The sequence below is a fragment of the Balaenoptera musculus genome, chromosome 8 (assembly GCF_009873245.2).
Source record: "Balaenoptera musculus isolate JJ_BM4_2016_0621 chromosome 8, mBalMus1.pri.v3, whole genome shotgun sequence".
NCBI lineage: Eukaryota > Metazoa > Chordata > Mammalia > Artiodactyla > Balaenopteridae > Balaenoptera > Balaenoptera musculus.
In genome coordinates, this window is record NC_045792.1 from 58,160,904 (window position 1) to 58,182,543 (window position 21,640).

At 36.7% G+C, this 21,640-nt stretch overlaps 1 protein-coding gene across 1 annotated transcript in view; it reads left to right on the forward strand.

The window, feature by feature from the left end:
• The window catches only part of FCHSD2 (FCH and double SH3 domains 2), a 317,324-nt gene that overhangs the window by 252,865 nt on the left and 42,819 nt on the right, over positions 1-21,640 (forward strand). Inside the window, exon 11 of the mRNA XM_036860366.1 lies at positions 12,668-12,784. Coding sequence (XP_036716261.1) covers positions 12,668-12,784 — 117 coding nt within the window. The remainder of the gene's footprint in view (positions 1-12,667; positions 12,785-21,640) is intronic.

The following is a 21,640-nucleotide window of genomic DNA, read 5'->3' on the forward strand; positions in this document are numbered from 1 at the left end:
GGAGTTAGAGTCTGTCATACAGAGTGAAGAAAGTCAGAAAGAGAAAAACAAATACAGTATGCTAACACGTATATATGGAATCTAAGGGAAAAAAAAAAAAAAAGGCCATGAAGAACCTAGTGGCAAGACGGGAATAAAGACACAGACCTACTAGAGAATGGACTTGAGGATAGGGGGAGGGGGTGGGGTGAGATGTTACAGGGTAAGAGATTGTCATGGACATATATACACTACCAAATGTAAAATAGATAGCTAGTGGGAAGCAGCCACATAGCACAGGGAGATCAGCTCGGTGCTTTGTGACCGCCTGGGGGGGTGGGATGGGGAGGGTAGGAGGGAGGGAGATACGGGAGGGAGGAGATATGGGAACGTGTGTATATGTGTAGCTGATTCACTTTGTTATAAAGCAGAAACTAACACACCACTGTGAAGCAATTATACGTCAATAAAGATGTTTAAAAAAAAAAAAAACTTTCAGTCAGTGTGTCTCAAAATTTGGAATCTTTCAGGTTTTAGAAAGGTAATCCATCTGTCATATACTGTATAACACCCTGAGCAGGGTGTGTGGAAGTACTCAGTGATCAAACACAGTATTTTTGCAATAAAACATTTGAATATTCACATCAAATGAAATAAATAAAAACTATAAATAACCTCTCTTTAGTTCAAATGAAATTTTAGCTCCAAACTTACCAAAAAGAAAAAGAAAAAAAACTTAACGATTTTCAGAGCATTTTGGATTTCAAAATTACAGGACTGTGAACTTGTATAAACATGAGTGCTAAGAATACAATAGCCTACGAAGATCCAGATGCTTTTTACTTGAAGAGGTCCTTCTGAGAACAAATAATAATTAACTTTCTTAACATAATTAACAGTGTAGTATTAAATTTCATAAAGAATAAGTTGGATCAAATATTTAACACAATACATCTCTTATCTACCAGTAAACAAGTAGTACAGATCCCTTGAATGAGGGTTAATAAGATTGTTCCTGGCATACGATATTAGCATGACAACCCTAACATTATCTTTCTTGAAAATGGGTTGGAATGCTAGTATTTTACTCTGTTAGTGGTTTTCATTCATCATACATGACCATCTCTTTTTCTCTCTTTCAAATGGTTATATTTTGGTTACAGACTTGAAAAATAATGACTATGTTTCTTGTGTGAAAATCAGCTTTTCTATCCCTACTCACTTTGTCCTTCTGCGCGCAGGCTCAGATATCTGTCTGAACCTTCTATGCCCTTATGCTAACCTTAAAATGAACTGAAATCATATCTTTGTCTAAGGACAAAACAGTTAAAATGACTTAAAGACTAATATATCAAGAATATATTGGAATGAGCGGGAATTCCCTGATGGTCCAGTGGTTAGGACTCCTCACTTTCACTGCGAAGGGCCTGGGTTCAGTCCCTGGTCAGGGAATTAAGATCTCGCAAGCTGCGCAGCCAAAAAAAAAAACACTCTGTAGTGTAGTTCTTTAAAGTTATTTAATAACTGTAAATTTTGAAAAGACTGTATTTTAATATTACTTTCTAAAAAGATTGGTAATTTTTAAAAACAACATTGCTAGGCTCTGAAAGCCTTCCTAAACTCTTGAAAGAGTTTGGCTTTTGTTTTCTAAAAACAAAATTAAATCAAAAGATGTCTTTTCTTTTCTTTTTTTTTTGGCTGCACCATACAGCTTTCAGCATCTTAGCTCTCTGCCCGCCTGACCAGGGATGGAACCCATGCCCCCTGCAGTGGAAGTGCGGAGTCCTAACCACTGGACCACGAGGGAAGTCCCTAAATCAAAAGATGTCTTGACATTTAAGTAAAAGCCTAGACAAAATTTCATTGAAAAGAGATTTGTATTTTAGCAATGTCTTTTTCAATATTACTATCTCTATCTATGTTATCAATATTGGCGTTAGATAAATAGAATAATTAATGAGACAGTATGGTCATATAAAAATAGCAAGGAATCTCGAGAGGTCTCAATACAAGCTCTAGATCCAGCACTTACTGGCTAAGTGGCTTCAGAAAGGCACATACCTTTTTTGAGCCTAGATTTCCATACCTATAAATGGAGAAGAGTCCCTATTAGTATTGTTTTGAGAACTAAATGTATGTAAAGCAGTTAGCACAGAGCTTAAATAATCAATAAATGATACCCCTTTTTAAAATTAACATAGCTTTATAGTTTTCTAATTATAAAAAATGTTTTCACCTAAACCCTCACTGTTCAGAGGTAACCACTGGTAATAATTTGGTCAATATCCTTCTGAACATCTCTCTGCAGGTACCTACTTACATAGATGCGGATACACAACTTTATATAAGTAGATTTAAAATAGACTTGAATTTAAGCTTTTTTTTCTCATTCAGTAGTATATCATAGATATCTAATATTTGCATTATCTATACTCCCTAACCATCTCAGAAATTTGACATCCTGACCTCCCATCAAGTGGTTTGTCTTTATGTTTTTCATCTCCAGTACCTTCTAAAATTATGTCATGAATTTAAAATTCCAAGTAAATTAAAAATATGTTTTAAGAATATTTTTATCATTTTTACAGAGGCTCTTCTGTTCTTGAGTTAGGCGAGGCTCTCAGATAATGCTAAAAAGAAATTTGGAGCTCAGAGCAGTAGCAGTAGAATAGCAAAATTTCTGGGTCTCCTATCCAGAGAAACACACTGTTCCCTCTGCTTACAGCCAATGCATGAGCCTGTTTGTTCTCTTAAAATTAATTTCAGCACTGGTAAGGATCTGAGATTTCATCTCATCTTCAGATGTCTTGATTTTCAATTGAGAAAGCTGAGACCCAGAGAGGAAGTTAAGTACATTAGCCAGGATGACACAGCTAGGTTTCTTTGGGAAGTAAATATTATATATGTACAATGTAAATATATTTGAGGAGTAAATGTACTTCATTTTTAAAGGCTACTCTTTTTTTTTTAACATCTTTATTGGAGTATAATTGCTTTACAATGGTGTGTTAGTTTCTGCTTTATAACAAAGTGAATGAGTTATACATATATGTCCCGATATCTCTTCCCTCTTGCATCTCCCTCCCTCCCACCATCCCTATTCCACCCCTCTAGGTGGTCACAAAGCACCAAGCTGATCTCCCTGTGCTATGCGGCTGCTTCCCACTAGCTATCTGTTTTACGTTTGGTAGTGTATATATGTCCATGCCACTCTCTCACTTCGTCCCAGCTTACCCTTCCCCCTCCCCGTATCCTCAAGTCCATTCTCTAGTAGGTCTGTGTCTTTATTCTCGTCTTGCCCCTAGGTTCTTCATGACCTTTTTTTTTTCTTTAGATTCCATATATATGTGTTAGCATACGGTGTTTGTTTTTCTCTTTCTGACTTACTTCACTCTGTATGACAGACTCTAGGTCCATCCACCTCACTACAAATAACTCAATTTCATTTCTTTTTATGGCTGAGTAATATTCCGTTGTATATATGTGCCACATCTTCTTTATCCATTCATCTGTCGATGGACACTTAGGTTGCTTCCATGTCCTGGCTATTGTAAATAGAGCTGCAGTGAACATTGTGGTACATGACTCTTTTTGAATTATGGTTTTCTCAGGGTATATGCCCAGTAGTGGGATTGCTGGGTCATATGGTAGTTCTATTTTTAGTTTTTTAAGGAACCTCCATACTGTTCTCCATAGTGGCTGTATCAATTTACATTCCCACCAACAGTGCAAGAGGGTTCCCTCTTCTCCACACCCTCTTCAGCATTTATTGTTTGTAGATTTTTTGATGATGGCCATTCTGACCAGTGTGGGATGATATCTCATTGTAGTTTTGATTTGCATTTCTCTAATGATTAATGATGTTGAGCATTCTTTCATGTGTTTGTTGGCAGTCTGTATATCTTCTTTGGAGAGATGTGTATTTAGGTCTTCTGCCCATTTTTGGATTGGGTTGTTTGTCTTTTTGATATTGAGCTGCATGAGCTGCTTGTAAATTTTGGAGATTAATCCTTTGTCAATTGCTTCATTTGCAAATATTTTCTCCCATTCTGAGGGTTGTCTTTTCATCTTGTTTATGGTTTCCTTTGCTGTGCAAAAGCTTTGAAGTTTCATTAGGTCCCATTTGTTTATTTTTGTTTTTATTTCCATTTCTCTAGGAAGTGGGTCAAAAAGGATCTTCCTGTGATTTCTGTCATAGAGTGTTCTGTCTGTGTTTTCCTCTGAGAGTCTGATAGTGTCTGGCCTTACATTTAGGTCTTTAATCCATTTTGAGTTTATTTTTGTGTATAGTGTTACGGAGTGTTCTAATTTCATTCTTTTACATGTAGCTGGCGAGTTTTCCCAGCACCACTTATTGAAGAGGCTGTTTTTTCTCCACTGCATATTCTTGCCTCCTTTATCAAAGATAAGGTGACCATATGTGTGTGGGTTTATCTCTGGGCTTTCTATCCTGTTCCATTGATGTATATTTCTGTTTTTGTGCCAGTACCATACTGTCTTGATTACTCCAGCTTTGTAGTATAGTCTGAAGTCCGGGAGCCTGATACCCCCAGCTCCATTTTTCATTCTCAAGATTGCTTTGGCTATTCGGGGTCTTTTGTGTTTCCATACAAATTGTGGAATTTTTTGTTCTAGTTCTGTGAAAAATGCCAGTGGTAGTTTGATAGGGATTGCACTGAATCTGTAGATTGCTTTGGGTAATATAGTCATTTTCACAATGTTGATTCTTCCAATCCAAGAACATGGTATATCTCTCCATCTATTTGTATCATCTTTAATTTCTTTCATCAGTGTCTTATAATTTTCTGCATATAGGTCTTTTGTCTCCTTAGGTAGGTTTATTCCTAGATATTTTATTCTTTTTGTTGCAATGGTAAATGGGAGTGTTTTCTTAATTTCGCTTTCAGGTTTTTCATCATTAGTGTATAGGAATGCAAGAGATTTCTATGCATTAATTTTGTATCCTGCTACTTTACCAAATTCATTGATTAGCTCTAGTAGTTTTCTGGTAGCATCTTTAGGATTCTCTATGTATAGTATCATGTCATCTGCAAAAAGTGACAGCTTTACTTCTTCTTTTCCAATTTGGATTCCTTTTATTTCTTTTTCTTCTCTGATTGCTGTGGCTAAAACTTCCAAAACTATGTTGAATAATAGTGGTGAGAGTGGGCAACCTTGTCTTGTTCCTGATCTTAGAGGAAATGGTTTCAGTTTTTCACCATTGAGGACGATGTTGGCTGTGGGTTTGTCATATATGGCCTTTATTATGTTGAGGAAAGTTCCCTCTATGCCTACTTTCTGGAGGGTTTTTATCATAAATGGGTGCTGAGTTTTGTTGAAAGCTTTCTCTGCATCTATTGAGGTGATCATATGGTTTTTTTCCTTCAATTTGTTAATATGGTGTATCACATTGATTGATTTGCATATATTGAAGAATCCTTGCATTCCTGGGATAAACTCCACTTGATCATGGTGTATGATCCTTTTAATGTGCTGTTGGATTCTGTTTGCTAGTATTTTGTTGAGGATTTTTGCATCTATGTTCATCGGTGATATTGGCCTGTAGTTTTCTTTCTTTGTGACATCTTTGTCTGGTTTCGGTATCAGGGTGATGGTGGCCTCGTAGAATGAGTTTGGGAGTGTTCCTCCCTCTGCTATATTTTGGAAGAGTTTGAGAAGGATAGGTGTTAGCTCTTCTCTAAATGTTTGATAGAATTTGGCTGTGAAACCATCTGGTCCTGGGCTTTTGTTTGTTGGAAGATTTTTAATCACAGTTTCAATTTCAGTGCTTGTGATTGGTCTGTTCATATTTTCTATTTCTTCCCGGTTCAGTCTCGGAAGGTTGTGCATTTCTAAGAATTTGTCCATTTCTTCCAGGTTGTCCATTTTATTGGCATAGAGTTGCTTGTAGTAATCTCTCATGATCCTTTGTATTTCTGCAGTGTCAGTTGTTACTTCTCCTTTTTCATTTCTAATTGTAATGATTTGAGTCTTCTCCCTTTTTTTCTTGATGAGCGTGGCTAATGGTTTATCAATTTTGTTTATCTTCTCAAAGAACCAGCTTTTAGTTTTATTGATCTTTGCTATCGTTTCCTTCATTTCTTTTTCATTTATTTCTGATCTGATCTTTATGATTTCTTTCCTTCTGCTAACCTTGGGGTTTTTTTGTTCTTCTTTCTCTAATTGTTTTAGGTGTAGGGTTAGGTTGTTTATATGAGATGTTTCTTGTTTCTTAAGGTAGGATTGTATTGCTATAAACTTCCCTCTTAGAACTGCTTTGCTGCATCCCATAGGTTTTGGGTTGTCGTGTTTTAATTGTCATTTGTTTCTAGGTACTTTTTTATTTCCTCTTTGATTTTTTCAGTGATCTCTTGGTTATTAAGTAGTGTATTGTTTAGCCTCCATGTGTTTGCATTTTTTACAGATTTTTTCCTGTAATTGATATCTAGTCTCATAGCGTTGCAGTCAGAAAAGATACTTGATGATTTCAATTTTCTTAAATTTACCAAGGCTTGATTTGTGACCCAAGATATGATCTATCCTGGAGAATGTTCCATGAGCACTTGAGAAGAATGTGTATTCTGTTGTTTTCGGATGGAATGTCCTATAAATATCAATTAAGTCCATCTTGTTTAATGTATCATTTAAAGCTTGTGTTTCCTTATTTATTTTCATTTTGGATGATCTGTCCATTGGTGAAAGTGGGGTGTTAAAGTCCCCTACTATGATTGTGTTACTGTCGATTTCCCCTTTTTGGCTGTTAGTATTTGCCTTATGTATTGAGGTGCTCCTATGTTGGGTGCATAAATATTTACAATTGTTATATCTTCTTCTTGGATTGATCCCTTGATCATTATGTAGTCTCCTTCTTTGTCTCTTGTAATAGTCTTTGTTTTAAAGTCTATTTTGTCTGATATGAGACTTGCTACTCCAGCTTTCTTTTGATTTCCATTTGCATGGAATATCTTTTTCCATCCCCTCACTTTCAGTGTGCATGTGTCCCTAGGTCTGAAGTGGGACTCTTGTAGACAGCATATATACAGGTCTTGTTTTTGTATCCATTCAGCCAGTCTATGTCTTTTGGTTGGAGCATTTAATCCATTTACATTTAAGGTAGTTATTGATATGTATGTTACTATTACCGTTTTCTTTTTTTTTTTTTTTTTTTTTTTTTTTTTTTTTTTTTTTTTTTTTTTTTTTTTTTTTTTTAGCACTTTTCTTTTTTATAGCTACTTTATTTATTACTATTACCGTTTTCTAATTGTTTTGGGTTTGTTATTGTAGGTCTTTTCCTTCTCTTGTGTTTCCTAACTAGAGAAGTTCCTTTAGCATTTGTTGTAAAGCTAGTTTGGTGGTGCTGCTGAATTCTCTTAGCTTTTGCTTGTCTGTAAAGGTTTTAATTTCTCCATCAAATCTGAATGAGATCCTTGCTGGGTAGAGTAATCTTGGCTGTAGGTTTTTCTCCTTCATCACTTTCAATATGTCCTGCCACTCCCTTCTGGCTTGCAGAGTTTCTGCTGAAAGATCAGCTGTTAACCTTCTGGGGATTCCCTTGTGTGTTATTTGTTGTTTTTCCTTTGCTGCTTTTAATATTTTTCCTTTGTATTTAATTTTTGATAGTTTGATTAATATGTGTCTTGGCGTGTTTCTCCTTGGATTTATCCTGTATGGGACTCTCTGTGCTTCCTGGACTTGATTAACTATTTTCTTTCCCATATTAGGGAAGTTTTCAACTATAATCTCTTCAAATATTTTCTCAGTCCCTTTCTTTTTCTCTTCTTCTTCTGGGACCCCTATAATTCGAATGTTGGTGCATTTAATGTTGTCCCAGAGGTCTCTGAGACTGTCCTCAATTCTTTTCATTCTTTTTTCTTTATTCTGCTCTGCAGTATTTATTTCCACTATTTTATCTTCCAGGTCACTTATCCATTCTTCTGCCTCAGTTATTCTGCTATTGATTCCTTCTAGAGAATTTTTAATTTCATTTATTTTGTTATTCATCACTGTTTGTTTGCTCTTTAGTTCTTCTAGGTCCCTGTTAAACGTTTCTTGTATTTTCTCCATTCTATTTCCAAGATTTTGGATCCTCTTTACTATCATTATTCTGAATTCTTTTTCAGGTAGACTGCCTATTTCCTATTCATTTGTTAGGTCTGGTGGCTTTTTGCCTTGCTCCTTCATCTGCTGTGTGTTTCTCTGTCTTCTCATTTTGCTTAACTTACTGTGTTTGGGATCTCCTTTTCGCAGGCTGCAAGTTCGTAGTTCCCGTTGTTTTTGGTGTCTGTCCCCAGTGGCTAAGGTTGGTTCAGTGGGTTGTGTACGCTTCCTGGTAGAGGGGACTAGTGCCTGTGTTCTGGTGGATGAGGCTGGATCTTGTCTTTCTGGTGGGCAGGTCCACTTCTGGTGGTGTGTTTTGGGGTGTCTGTGGCCTTATTATGATTTTAGGCAGACTCTCTTGCTAATGGATGGGGTTGTGTTCCTGTCTTGCTAGTTGTTTGGCATAGGGTGTCCAGCACTGTAGCTTGCTGGTCGTTGAGTGGAGCTGGGTCTTGGCGTTGAGATGGAGATCTCTGGGAGATTTTCGCCGTTTGGTATTACGTGGAGGTGGGAGGTCTCTTGTGGACCAGTGTCCTGAACTTGGCTCTCCCACCTCAGAGGCACAGCCTTGACGCCTGGCTGGAGCACCAAGAGCCTGTCATCCACACGGCTGTATGAGGAGGAGCTCCTTGATGAGATGCAAAAACCACAGCCCAGCTGTGAACTCAAGAGTCTGCTTCCCAGTTCACCTGGCGGAGGCTGCGGGCTTTCCCTCGGAAGAGCGCGCGGGCCCGGTGACTCCCTAATGGCTGCTTTTTGAAGAACAAATAAATTTCATAAAATAAAATGTATAAAAATTCCTTAATTGGGAGATTCAAAAAAAATTCCTTCCTTAGTCATCCATTTTGAGTGGATTTTGTAGTGAGAATTTAAACATGAAGAAAGAGACCTTTTATTTTACAAGTGGGAGAGAGATCTCAATCCTCAAGTGAGCTTTGAGAACCTGTATTAAAATGCATGGTACTCAGTAAATTAGTCCCCTTTCTCCTCTGTTCATTCTGTTCTTCCCTACACAAAATACTTTCCTTCATCCATTAGAAACTGATTCTAATTCAGTATGTTTATTCTCTTGTCCCCCTGAAGGCACCATTCTAATAATCTGGTGGCCTGCCCCTCACTTTAGGTTATATGTTTACCAGCCTTTACTGAGGGCATTCTGTGTACTATTAGGCATGGTGCTAGATGCCAGGAAATGTATCCTTTCGAGGCCTCAGATTGCCTAAAGACAAATAGGAAACATACATGCAGCAGTCACAGTATAATGTGATGTTGGCCTGACAGTAGCCACTCAGTAGATGTCTAACAAATTAATAAATTAATATAATGGAGATATGTCTAAAGTGAAGGAGCCACTGAGTCTATCTGGGAAAGTCAGGGAAGATTTCACAGAGAACAAGGACTTGAACTGAGATTTGAAGAATAACTAGGAATTTGTCTGTGGACAAAAAAATATAGGGGAGTTATTCCAACCAGAGGGAACAGTACTCAAAATCATAGGCTTGTGTTTGGATTGACATTTATTTTCCAGGAAAAGACCTATCTGCTTCTGAAATTTTTTATTAAAGTTTATATGACTTTTGAAATTTGATGTTTCCAGAGTTTTCAAGAATCACATTTAGTTGACCTAACTTATCAAATAACCGAAACTGACAGACTAATAAAAAACTACCTAATCTACATTTAAAAGTCGATAGGAAATTCCTTTTATAGCATTTCTCTTCAGTTTGTAATTTATTTGAATTATTTTTGTGCTACTATTACTCTGAGAATTGTTATGTTATAATATATGCCTCTTTCAAAATAATCAAGTTAAATAAGTGCACTTTTCCAGAGCTAGGCTACAGTGCTGTTTGATACTTAATTGTTAAAGTCTCATGTTCTGCTTCAGGAAAATAACAATGTTCTTTAAATTATTGTGCTTGATAGCCTATATGTTACTATTCCTTTATGTATTTTAACTATACTTTTAAGAGGTAAAGGAAAAGTGTTAAAAGTATGAACCAACGATTAAATTAGCCAGCATTTTAAAAAGAAGCAGTCACTAGCATTCCTTTGCTAGAATCAACCACTACTGATACCACCATTTTAAAAGGTAATGATCTTTACTAGATTCAGATTTATATTCATCTTTGATCTCCAGAGTGGCATTAGAACATTTCTCTATGTATTGTTTAGTACCCTGGGCTGTGTTTGCCTTGTATGGAATTCTCATTTGTCTAGAACTGTATTATAGGTAGCCATGTTTTTCCATGGCTTGATTTCAGAATTCATGAAAAAGATCAATTTACTTGAATTTTAGTTATGTGTTATTATTCCCTGCCCAGAGGGTCCCAAAGTCACATCTCCCAGTCAGTGGTAATTGTGATCTGTTCTGATAATTGGGCACTCCTGAGTAATAGTAAACCCATAGGGAATGAGAAAAAAACCCTATCTTTATTTCTCCAGCTTTTAAGCACAGATAATACTCAGTAAAAAGGTACAGATTCTGTATGGGCACTTTGGCCATGCAGCCAGCACACATTTTTAGACCCATTTACCAGTTCCTAAAATGTACCTCAGTAATAAAAATTGAATTTCTCTATCAGTTGCCTTCTTTCTCATCTACTCTGTGCTCTATAAGTTCATTCTCTTTGAGATCCTTTCATTATATCTTCGGTCTTGTTTTTGGTTCATTATTTGGGCTATCAAGAACCTGGGAATTATTTGGACTTTTTTATTAACAGTAATGACAAAATTTTTTGTTTCAAGTAATTTTCTGTTGGGTCTTTAACATTAGCAGTTACCATCTATTGGATGCTTATGTATATACCATAAGAGAATGTTTAAAATATGACCTCGTTTTGCCCTAAGTAACCCCTATGAGATAGGTGGCATTTTCACCAATTTTCGGCTGTAACTAAGATACAGATTAACTAACAGCCCAAGATCATGAAGCTAATAAATGGCATAGAGAGGATTAAAACTGGGTTTATCTGGCTTAAAAACCTCTACCTGGGCTCTTCAGAGTATACCTTTCTACCATACATCCTATAGATCACATTTGCATCTTCATCCAGGGTTTAACTTTTTAAACCCTGGCTTCTGAGGACAGATATAAATGTAAATGCCTAGATCCTTTTGCAAATAAATATAATAAGAAAGTTGGTTCCCTAATAGCCCAAAGAATGAATCGGTATAAAATGTAAATGTAAAGTTGGTTAGATTTGGATATGTTTCAATTCATTTATCATTATATAATCTAGCTTTAGCTGAAATGTCTGCATAGAGTAAAAGTTCTTCAACCTTGCCTACAGTACCCCCAACAAAAATATTAAATTTGTAATCCAGTTTATCAAATCCTGTTTACCAATTTTGAGCTATGTGACCTTGCAAAAGTCAGTTTGGGTTTTTTTTTTCTTTTTTAATATTTATTTATTTACTTACTTTTGGCTGCGTTGCGCACGCAGGGCACGCGGGATCTTTCCTTGCAGCGCACCGGCTTAGTTGCTCTGCAGCATGTGGGATCCTAGTTCCCCGACCAGGGATCGAACCTGCATCCCCTGCATTGGAAGGCAGATTCTTAACCATTGGACCACCAGGGAAGTCCCACGAAAGTCAGTTTTTAAAGATCTTTCCACTCTAAAATTTTGCTTTTTGTATTAAAATCATCTTTGGATAATTCATATTTTAAAAAATTATTTACTTTCCTAGTTATTTTAATAAAGATTTTTTTCATGGGTTCTTAAGAGTTTAGAGAAAGTTAAAATAGTTTAGTGGTTAAGAGCTCTAATTCTGGAATCGGAAGTTGTAACATTGAATATCTGGCGCACACTGGAAATTTTATTTAACATCTCTGAGCCTTGATTTCCTTTTCTATAAAATGGCTGTGTGACCCGTCTCATAAGATTGTTATAAAAGTTATGTGAAGCACTTTCCACAGTACCTTGCATAATAGTGGTTAACTATTACTCTTGTTTAGTTAGATTTTGCAGTTTGTTCTTTATGAAATATGGGTATAGCGTTTTAGGGCAAGAAGAAACCCTTAGTAATTATTTGATCTAGCACCCCTATCTTTGAGATGACATTAAGGCCCAGAAGAATGACAAAAGCTAGTTTGAGGTTTGGTGGTAAGTATAACTAAATTAAACCCAATATTTTTGAGAATGGATAGGTTGTGTTGCTGTTACTGTATTGTTTTATTTTTCTTTTCACTTCTATGCAATGATTCTTTCTTTAATCCCATTGAAACTGTTGAGTTGTTTCCATTTTGTCTGTGCAACTATTTTAGTGTCATAGTAGGTTGGCATAAATACTTTTTCTTCTTTGCTTAGCTAGCTTGCTTTATACCCAAAATGGATCATGCTACAGTTAGAGATGAAGCTTTAATGTTCAGCAATGTAAGACAACAATCTGTGGTCATTTACGGTTTTCATACCATCCTCTTTGTCTTCTGCTAATCTTCTGTGACATGAGACATTGCTTCCCACAGTAGTGGAGCATGCCTCCTGTTTTGAGTGCTGATAAAGTGAAGGCCCTCTGGTCTACCTACAAAATGGTAGTGATTTCGATAAGGATAACAGTACTTTTCTCTCTGTTCTCTCTTGTGTTGTAGAGCCGACAGTTAGAATCAGAAACTGGGACCACAGAGGAGCACAGTTTAAACAAAGAGGCTCGGAAATGGGCCACACGTGTGGCACGGGAGCACAAAAATATTGTTCACCAACAACGGGTAAGTGTGATAGAGAATCTTAGGTTACGTCCAGCATTAAGCCAAATGTCAAACCAGTTTAAGGAGTTGAATTTTATTGATGTGGAAAATATCCAATAGATGTTTTTTCTATAATTTCTCAGCACTCAGAAGTATGTTCTCAGCTATCTGCTAAACTTGAAAATTCCTTAAGCCCTCTAGCAGCAACACAGTAATTTATCTGTTTGCCATAGAATTGCCTAAGGAAGACTAGTGATAGTGTATTATAATCTTTTGGGCAGTGGAAGAGATGTGCGTATGTTGAATTAGGCTTTTCATCTCCAAGACAGACTTTCTGAAGATGCAATTGTAGATTCCATGAAAATGTATCTTCAAGACTACACTTTAGGGACTTCCCTGGTGGTCCAGTGGTAAAGAATCCTCCTTAACAATGCAGGGGACGCGGGTTCAATCCCTGGTCAGGGAACTAAGATCCCACATTCCACGGGGCAACTAAGTCCGCGCGCCACAACTACTGAGCTTGCGCGCCTCAACTAGAGAGCCTGCATGCTGCAAACTACAGAGCCCGTGTGCTGTGGTACCCGCACGCCACAACTACAGAGCCCTTGTGCCCTGGAGCCTGTGCACCACAACTAGAGAAGAGAAAACCCACACGCCACAACTAGAGAGAAGCCTGCACGCCGCAATGAAAGATCCTGCACACCTCAACAAAGATCCCACGTGCCGCAACTAAGACCCAATGCAGCCAAAAATAAATAAAATAAATAACTAAATAATAAATAAATCTTAAAAAAAGAAAGACGAAACTTTAAGTACAAAGAAATTATTTTAGATATAGTAAATTTTTTTCTATTTTCCATTTATTTATAACTTTATTTTTCTTTTTCTTTACCTTCATATCCAGCTTCTTAAGAGAATTGTCTGTGTTTAGTATCTGTATCTCCTAACCTCCCGCTTATTTTTTAGCCTATTACATTTGAGCTTTCCCTTCTTCCCCTTTCCCTGCACCAATTCGTAGAGACTGCACATGCCAAAATTACCAATGATGTCTCTGTCACTAAGTCCAAAATGGCCACTTTAATTTCTTATCTTACTCAACCCGTTGGCAGTTGTATCACAATTGACAGTTCCCTTTGTCTTGAAATACTCTCTTCTCTAGTCATCCATGACTTAAACACTGTCATGGTTTTCCTTTTCCTCGCTAACATTCCTAGATTCTTTTAAAGGTTCTTCTTTCTTCATCTTACATTTACATTTTAAATTCCTTATGCTTCCATACTAGGCTATCTTCTTTTCTTATTCTTTATTCTCATTATAGGCAGTCTTTACTACTGCCGTGGTTTCACTTACCAACAAATAATAAATTACCATCTCCAACATTGGGCCTTTCTTCTGTGTATACATATATCCTCTAGCCTGCTTTGACATCTTCTTTTCACTGTCACATCTTTTCTCAGGCATCTCGAATTCAGTGTTCCACTTATCTAATGCTGCATAACAAACCACCTCAAATTTAATGCCACAAAAAGAGAATCTTTTCAATTGTTTCTTACTACTCTGGGGATTGGATGGGCTCAGCTTGGCAGTTCTCATTTAGGGGGTGGGGGTGGGGGTCTGTCATGTAATTACAATCAGATAGTGGCTGGTGCTAGAGTTATCTCACAGGCTTCCCCACTGAAATATCTGGTGTTTGGACCAGGAAGACTTGAACAGCTGGGAACTGGAATAATTAGAGCGTCTCATGCATCTCTGTCTCTTTGTGGTCTCTCCATACAGTTTGTCCAACATAGTGGCTTCAGATTAGCTGTACTTCTTACATGGTAGCTGGTAGCACAGGGCTGCAAAGGTGTGAGCCCCAAGAGCCCCAATAGCTCCAAGTAGGAGCTATATCATCTTTTCTGATCTAGCCTCAGAAATAACAAGATTTTAATTGTGTCATGTTTTTATTAATTGAGGCAGTCACAAAGCCCTGTCCAGATTCAAGGAGAGAGGTCATAAAGTATCAATACTTCTTGGTGGGGAAATTGCAAGGTTCTAGAAGAACATGTGGAATGGGAAATATTGTAGTAGCTATTTTTCGAAAAACACAATCTGCCACAGCCTAACTTCTGGCCATAACAGTTCAGATGCCTCTTGCATGCAAAATATATCTCTCCTCTTCACCCAAAATTCCCCAAAGCTCAGCATCAGACTCCAGCTTGAAATCTAGAATCTTGTCATCTAAATCAGATTCAAGGGAAGTAAGGCTTTTGGGTACAGTTCCTCTAATACAGTTTATCTCAATCAAAAAATTTGTGAACTAGAAAGACAAGTTATCTGTCTACCACACATCTAATAAACAGTGATGAGATTAATTACTGCAGCTTTATACTTCAAAATATGAAGCACACAAAGAGGTTTTTTCCACTAGAATGTCTGACTCTATTTGAAAGTAAATGTTCAGATGTTAAAAATAAATCTGTTTCCTCTCTCTGTTGTCAAGGCATGTTGAGTCTTTCTGCTAGGAGGTAGAGACAGACAGATTTCAGTGACTTTTCTAGTTCTTTATAGTGTGACCTCTGATGGGCTTTAATCTAGTAAGGTATAGTTTAAGCAATAAAATGAAAGAGAAAAATATTTGAAAAAAATTGTAGCTGAAAATTGTCCAAACTTAATAAAAACTATAAACCCACAAATCCAAGGAGTTCAACAAACCCCAGGTAGGTAAAACACAAAGAAGCATATATTCAGTTTGTTAAAAAACAGTAATACTCAATGGTGAGAGACTGAAAGCTTTTCCTCTAAGATCAGGAATAAGACAAGGATGCCCCCTTTCACTCCTTCTATTCAATATAGCACTAGAAGTTCTAGCCACAGCAATTAGGCAAGAAAAAGAAATAAAAGGCATCCAAATTGGAAAGGAAGAAGTAAAATTATCTCTGTTCACCAATGACAGGGTCATTTATTTATTTATTTAGGCTGCTCTGGGTCTTCGTTGCAGCGTGCACTCTTCTCTAGTTGTGGCGCGTGGGGTTTTCTAGTTGCGGCATGCGGGCTTAGTTGCAGTATGTGGGATCTTAGTTCCCCAACCAGGGATCGAACCCGGGCCCCCTGCATTGGGAGTATGGAGTCTTAACCACTGGACCACCAGGGAAGTCCCAACATGATCTTATATGTAGGAAATCCTAAAGATTTCACACACATACACACTCACACACATACACACACACACACACACACACATACACACCTGTTAGAACTAATAAACTCAGCAAAGTTTCAGGAAACAAAATTAACTCACAAAAGTCAGTTGCATTTCTACACCATATAATATACATTATACAATGAATAATTAGAAAAGGAGATTAACAACATTGTAAATCAACTATATTTCAGTAAAATAAATTTAAAAACAAAAACATAAAAAAGAAAGAAAAGGAAATTAAGAAAACAGTTCCATTTACACTGCCATCAAAAAGAATAAAATACTTAGGAATAAACTTAACCAAAGAGGCAAAATACTTGTACACTAAAAAGTATAAAACACTGATGAAAGGAATTTAAAAAGACATAAATAAGTGGAAAGACATCCTCCTTTCACAGAATGGAAGATAGTGTTAAGATGACATACCACCCCAAATGATCTACAGATTCAATGCAATCCCTATGAAAATCTCAACAGTATTTATTGCAGAAATAGAAAAACCTACCCTAAAATTCATATGGAATCTCAAGGGACTCCAAATACCCAAAACAGTCTTGTAAAGAGAACAAAGTTGGAGGACTCATACTTCCAAACTTCAAAACTTATTACAAAACTGCAGTATTCAAGACATTGTAGTACTGGCAAAAGAACATATAGACCAGTGGAATAGAAGTCTCAATATTTTTAAAATACCATTTATCTCCAAGTTAGTCCATATATAGAATGAAATCCAAGTCAAACACCCAGCAGGGTTTTTTTGTAGAAATTGACAAAATGCTTCTAAAACATACATGGGAATGCAAATGATCTGGTATAGCCAAAGCAATTTTGAAAAATAAGGATAAAGTTAGAGGGCTTACTCTACTTGGTTTCAAGACACAAAACTACAGTAATCAAGATGTTACTGTATTGGTGTAAGAATAGACTTATAGATAAATGGAACAAAGTGAAGAGTCTAGAAATAGGCACACACATATATGGTCAACTGATTTTTAACAAAGATGTAAAAAACTTGTAAAAATGCTAAATAAAATTTAATAAAAATAAATTCAGCTGTGTTTTAAGCACATGACTAGGGTACAAGGACAATTCAACATTAGAAAATATATCAGTATAGTAAAATGTGTTTACAGAATAAAGATGAAAAATTATATAATTATTGTCATAGTTGCCAATAAAGCACATAATAAAATTCCTTAGTGATTATGCCTTAGTGATTATGCCTAATCACTATGCCTTAGTGATTAAAAAGTAAAACGAAATTCCCAACCAGCTGGATTAAGACTTTTTCACTCTGACAAGGATAGCTTCCTGAAACTTAGAGCAAACATTATACCTGATGGTTGTATTAGTTTTCTATAGCTGCCATAACAAATTACCACAAACTTAGTGGCTTAAAACAAGTTTATTGTCTCACACTTCTATACATTAGAAGTCTGGGGTGGCTTGGCTGGTTTTTCTGCTCTAGCTCTAACAAGACCGAAATCAAGATGTCCACTGGGCTGGCTTCTGGGGGAGAATCCACTTCCAAGCTCATTCAGGTTGTTGTCAGAATCTAGTTCCTTATAACTGTATGGCTGATAACAGTGCTTTAAACTGTAACAGCTAAGGGCTACTCTTAGCTCCTAGAGGGCACTCTCTCTGGTCCTTGCACATGGGCTCCTACATCAGAGTCGGCAGCAGTGCATTGCATCCTTCTCATGCTTGGAATCTCTCTGACTTCTCTTTTGGCCTGTCTCTCATCTCACTCCAGCCAGAGAAAGTTCTCTGTCTGTGAGGGATCACGTGATGAGATTGGACTTGCTCAGATAATCCAGACATTAATCTGTGTTAAGGTCTATAACTCTAATATATCAGTAACTTATGTCTTACATATACACATTTCCAGGGATTAGAGTGTGGACATCTTTGGAGACCATTCTACCTACCACAATGATAAAATAAGAAAACAGTACCTGTGATCACCACTTTGTCAGTGCTCTTAATGAAAGAAAGATAAGGTGTTTAAATATTTGGAAGAGGTACATCTGTCATTACTTATAGATGAGGTGGTTGTGTACCCCCTCAAATATAGGAGACCCAGCTGTCAAACTGTCAGACGTAGTAAGAGTTCAGTAAAGTCAATAGAAACAAGACTACATACAAAAATCATTAGTTTTCATATTAGCTAGAAATAATAATTGCAAAATGCAGTTGGAAAAAAATTATTCACCACAGCAATAAAATACTGATAAATCAACCAGTGTCATGACCTATAAGAAGAAAGACTTTTTTTTTATCAAAGAAGACATGAGTAATTGGAGAGATTCATATATTGTGGATTTTTTTTTAACTTTTAAATTCTTTTTTTTATTGATGTATAGTTGATTTATAATATTATGTGTTTCAGATGTACAACATAGTGATTCACAATTTTTAAAGATTATACTCCATTTGTTGTATTATAAAATATTGGATGTATTCCCTGTGCTGTACAATACAGCCTGTAGCTTTTTGACTTTATGCATGTCTGTACCTCTTAATCCCATACCCCTATTTTGCCCCTCCCCCCTTCTCTCTCCCCACTGGTAACCACTAGTTTGTTCTTTATATCTGTGAGTCTGTTTCTTTTTTGTTATTTTCACTAGTTTGTTTTATATTTTAGATTCCACATATAAGTGATAACATACAGTATTTGTCTTTCTCTGTCTGACTTTTTTTTTTTTTTTTGCTGAACATTCTTTTTTTTTTTTTTTTTTTTTTATTTATGGCTGTGTTGGGTCTTCGTTTCTGTGCGAGGGCTTTCTCTAGTTGCAGCAAGCGGGGGCCACTCTTCATCGTGGTGCGCGGGCCTCTCACTATCGCGGCCTCTCTTGTTGCGGAGCACAGGCTCCAGACGCGCAGGCTTAGTAATTGTGGCTCACGGGCCTAGTCGCTCCGTGGCATGTGGGATCTTCCCAGACCAGGGCTCAAACCCGTGTCCCCTGCATTGGCAGGCAGATTCTCAACCACTGCGCCACCAGGGAAGCCCCTGACTTTTTTTTTTATGTGGTTTTCTAATTAAATTTATTTGTAATTTCAGTGAAATCCCAATGAAACTTAAAAAATATTTTTAGAGAAACTTCACAGTCTGATCCTAAAATGTATCTGAATTTTTCTTCATGTACAAGAATAGCCAGTAACAACAATAATGAGACATTTGTGCCTTAACACATACTGAAAGATGCAGTAATGATTATAGTAATTAAAACTGTAGTATCATACAAGAGTTAACAAATATATCAAAAAAATTTTTCTGTGTATGTATGGACCTTTAGCTGTTGATTCAAACAAACCACCCTGAAAAGTCATTTTCAGGCAGACAGGGAATTTTAATGGTGAACAGCATATTTTTTACATATATATATAAATTTATCTATTTATTTATGGCTGTGTTGGGTGTTCTTTGCTGCCTGTGGGCTTTATCTAGTTGTGGCGAGCAGGGGCTACTCTTCATTGTGGTACGCGGGCTTCTCATTGCAGTGGCTTCTCTTGTTGGCGGAGCACGGGCTTCACTAGTTGCGTCACTTGGGTTCAGTAGTTTTGGCTCACGGGCTCTAGAGTCCAGGCTCAGTAGTTGTGGCACATGGGCTTAGTTGCTCCTTGGCATGTGGGATCTTCCTGGACCAGGGCTCGAACCTGTGTCCCCTGCATTAGCAGGCGGGTTCTTAACCACTGCACCACCAGGGAAGCCCAGAACAGCATATTAAGGCTGCCAAGGAATTATTGTTAGGTCTGATAACAGTATTGTGGTTGTATTTTTTTTAAGTTCATGTTTTTAGAGACTTTCACTAAAACATGTAGGAATGAAATGACAGGATGTCTGGAATTTGCTTTAAAATGCTTTAGCACAAGAAAAATAAAGGATAGTAGGTAAAGCAAATGTGGAAAAGTCTCGTTAACTATGGAATCTTGGTGATCAGTATATAGGAGTTCGTCATACTAGTCTCTTTACTTTTGAGTATATTTGAAATATTTCATAATAAAAAGCATGTTGGACTTCCCTGGTGGTGCAGTGGTTAAGAATCCACCTGCCAGTGCAGAGGACATGGGTTTGAGCCCTGGTCCGGGAATATCCCACATGCCGTGGAGCAACTAAGCCCATGCTCCACAACTACTGAGCCTGTGCTCTAGAGCCCACGAGCCACCACTACTGAGCCCATGTGCTGCAACTACTGAAGCCTGTGCGCCTAGAGCCCATGCTCCACAACAAGAGAAGCCACAGCAATGAGAAGCCCGTGCACCGCAAGGAAGAGTAGCCCCCACTCGCCACAACTAGAGGAAGCCTGCGCGCAGCAGCGAAGACCCAATGCAGCCAAAAATAAATAAATAAATAAAATATTAAATTACTTTTAAAAAAACATAAAAAAATAAGTAAATCAAAAATCAAAAACATGTTAATGGTATTTCAAATCTTGGGGGAAAGGATTTATTCAGTAAATCGCATTAAAGCAATTGTCTGTGTATTTGGGAAAAAATATGCAATTAGATTTCTCCCTTCTGCCATATACAAGGTAAATTTCAAAAGAATTAAAGAGCTAAACGCTAGACACAAGACTACTAAAAACTAAAAAACATATAGAATATTTTTGGCATATTACCAGTGACTTCTTAAGTAAGACACAAAACCCAGAACCCATAAAGGAAGATGATTGATAAATATGACTACATAAAAAATTTCTGTAAAACAAAAGAACTTTTAAAAGTTAAGAGAAAGGGAATAGAATGGGAGGAAATATTTGTGACATAAATAACAGAAAAAGGACTAATATCTGGAAGGAAATATACTTAAGTAATAAGAAAAAGACAAAAAAGTAGAAAAATGGATAGAGGATATGAACTGCCCATTTATAAAAGTAGAAATAGAGATGACCAGCAGCATATGAAATGATATTCTATTACAGAGAAATGAAAGTTGAAACAATGGGATAATTTTTATAAAATTTCAAATACTGACGATATCCAGTGTTGGTGAAATATAGAGAAACATGCTCTTACACACTACTAGAAGAGTAGGTACAGCCTTTTGCGAGCAATTTGGCAATGTCTATAAAAATGTACAGTTTCCACTTCTGTGTTTTTACCTTAGATAAATATTCCCGTATGTATTCAAAGAATCATTGACTAGGTTGTTTGTACAGTACTGTTTATAGTATTGAGAAATTTGAAAACTCAAATAGCAGTAAAGTAAGAGTTGAACTATTGAATCTGTGGATTAATTAGAGAATGAAGTCAGTCAGTTTGTACAAACACAAAAAGGTTTCTTAGACACATTGAAGGGAAGGTAGATCTCATTTTATTATTTTTCAAACAAAACTGTACAAAGCATATAAGGAAATACATAAGAGATGGCTTGATAAAATACAAATAAATTGATGGGACCGTCTTTATCTTGGGGTGGGGAGCACATGGTGGGGTATGAAGATACAACAGATTTTTTACCATTTTGTATTAGTTGTTATTTAGAAACAATGCTTTATATTCATGTAATTTTAAAAAATTAAAGGTATACATATCAAAACATGCAATTCAAATGAGGTTTATAGATAGTGCCAGTGTCAATTTTCTGGGTTTTATATTGTACTATAGTTAGATAAGTTGTTACCCTTGGGGGAAGCTGGGTGAAGGGACTGTACTACTTTTGCAACTTCCTGTAAGTCTATAATTATTTCAGA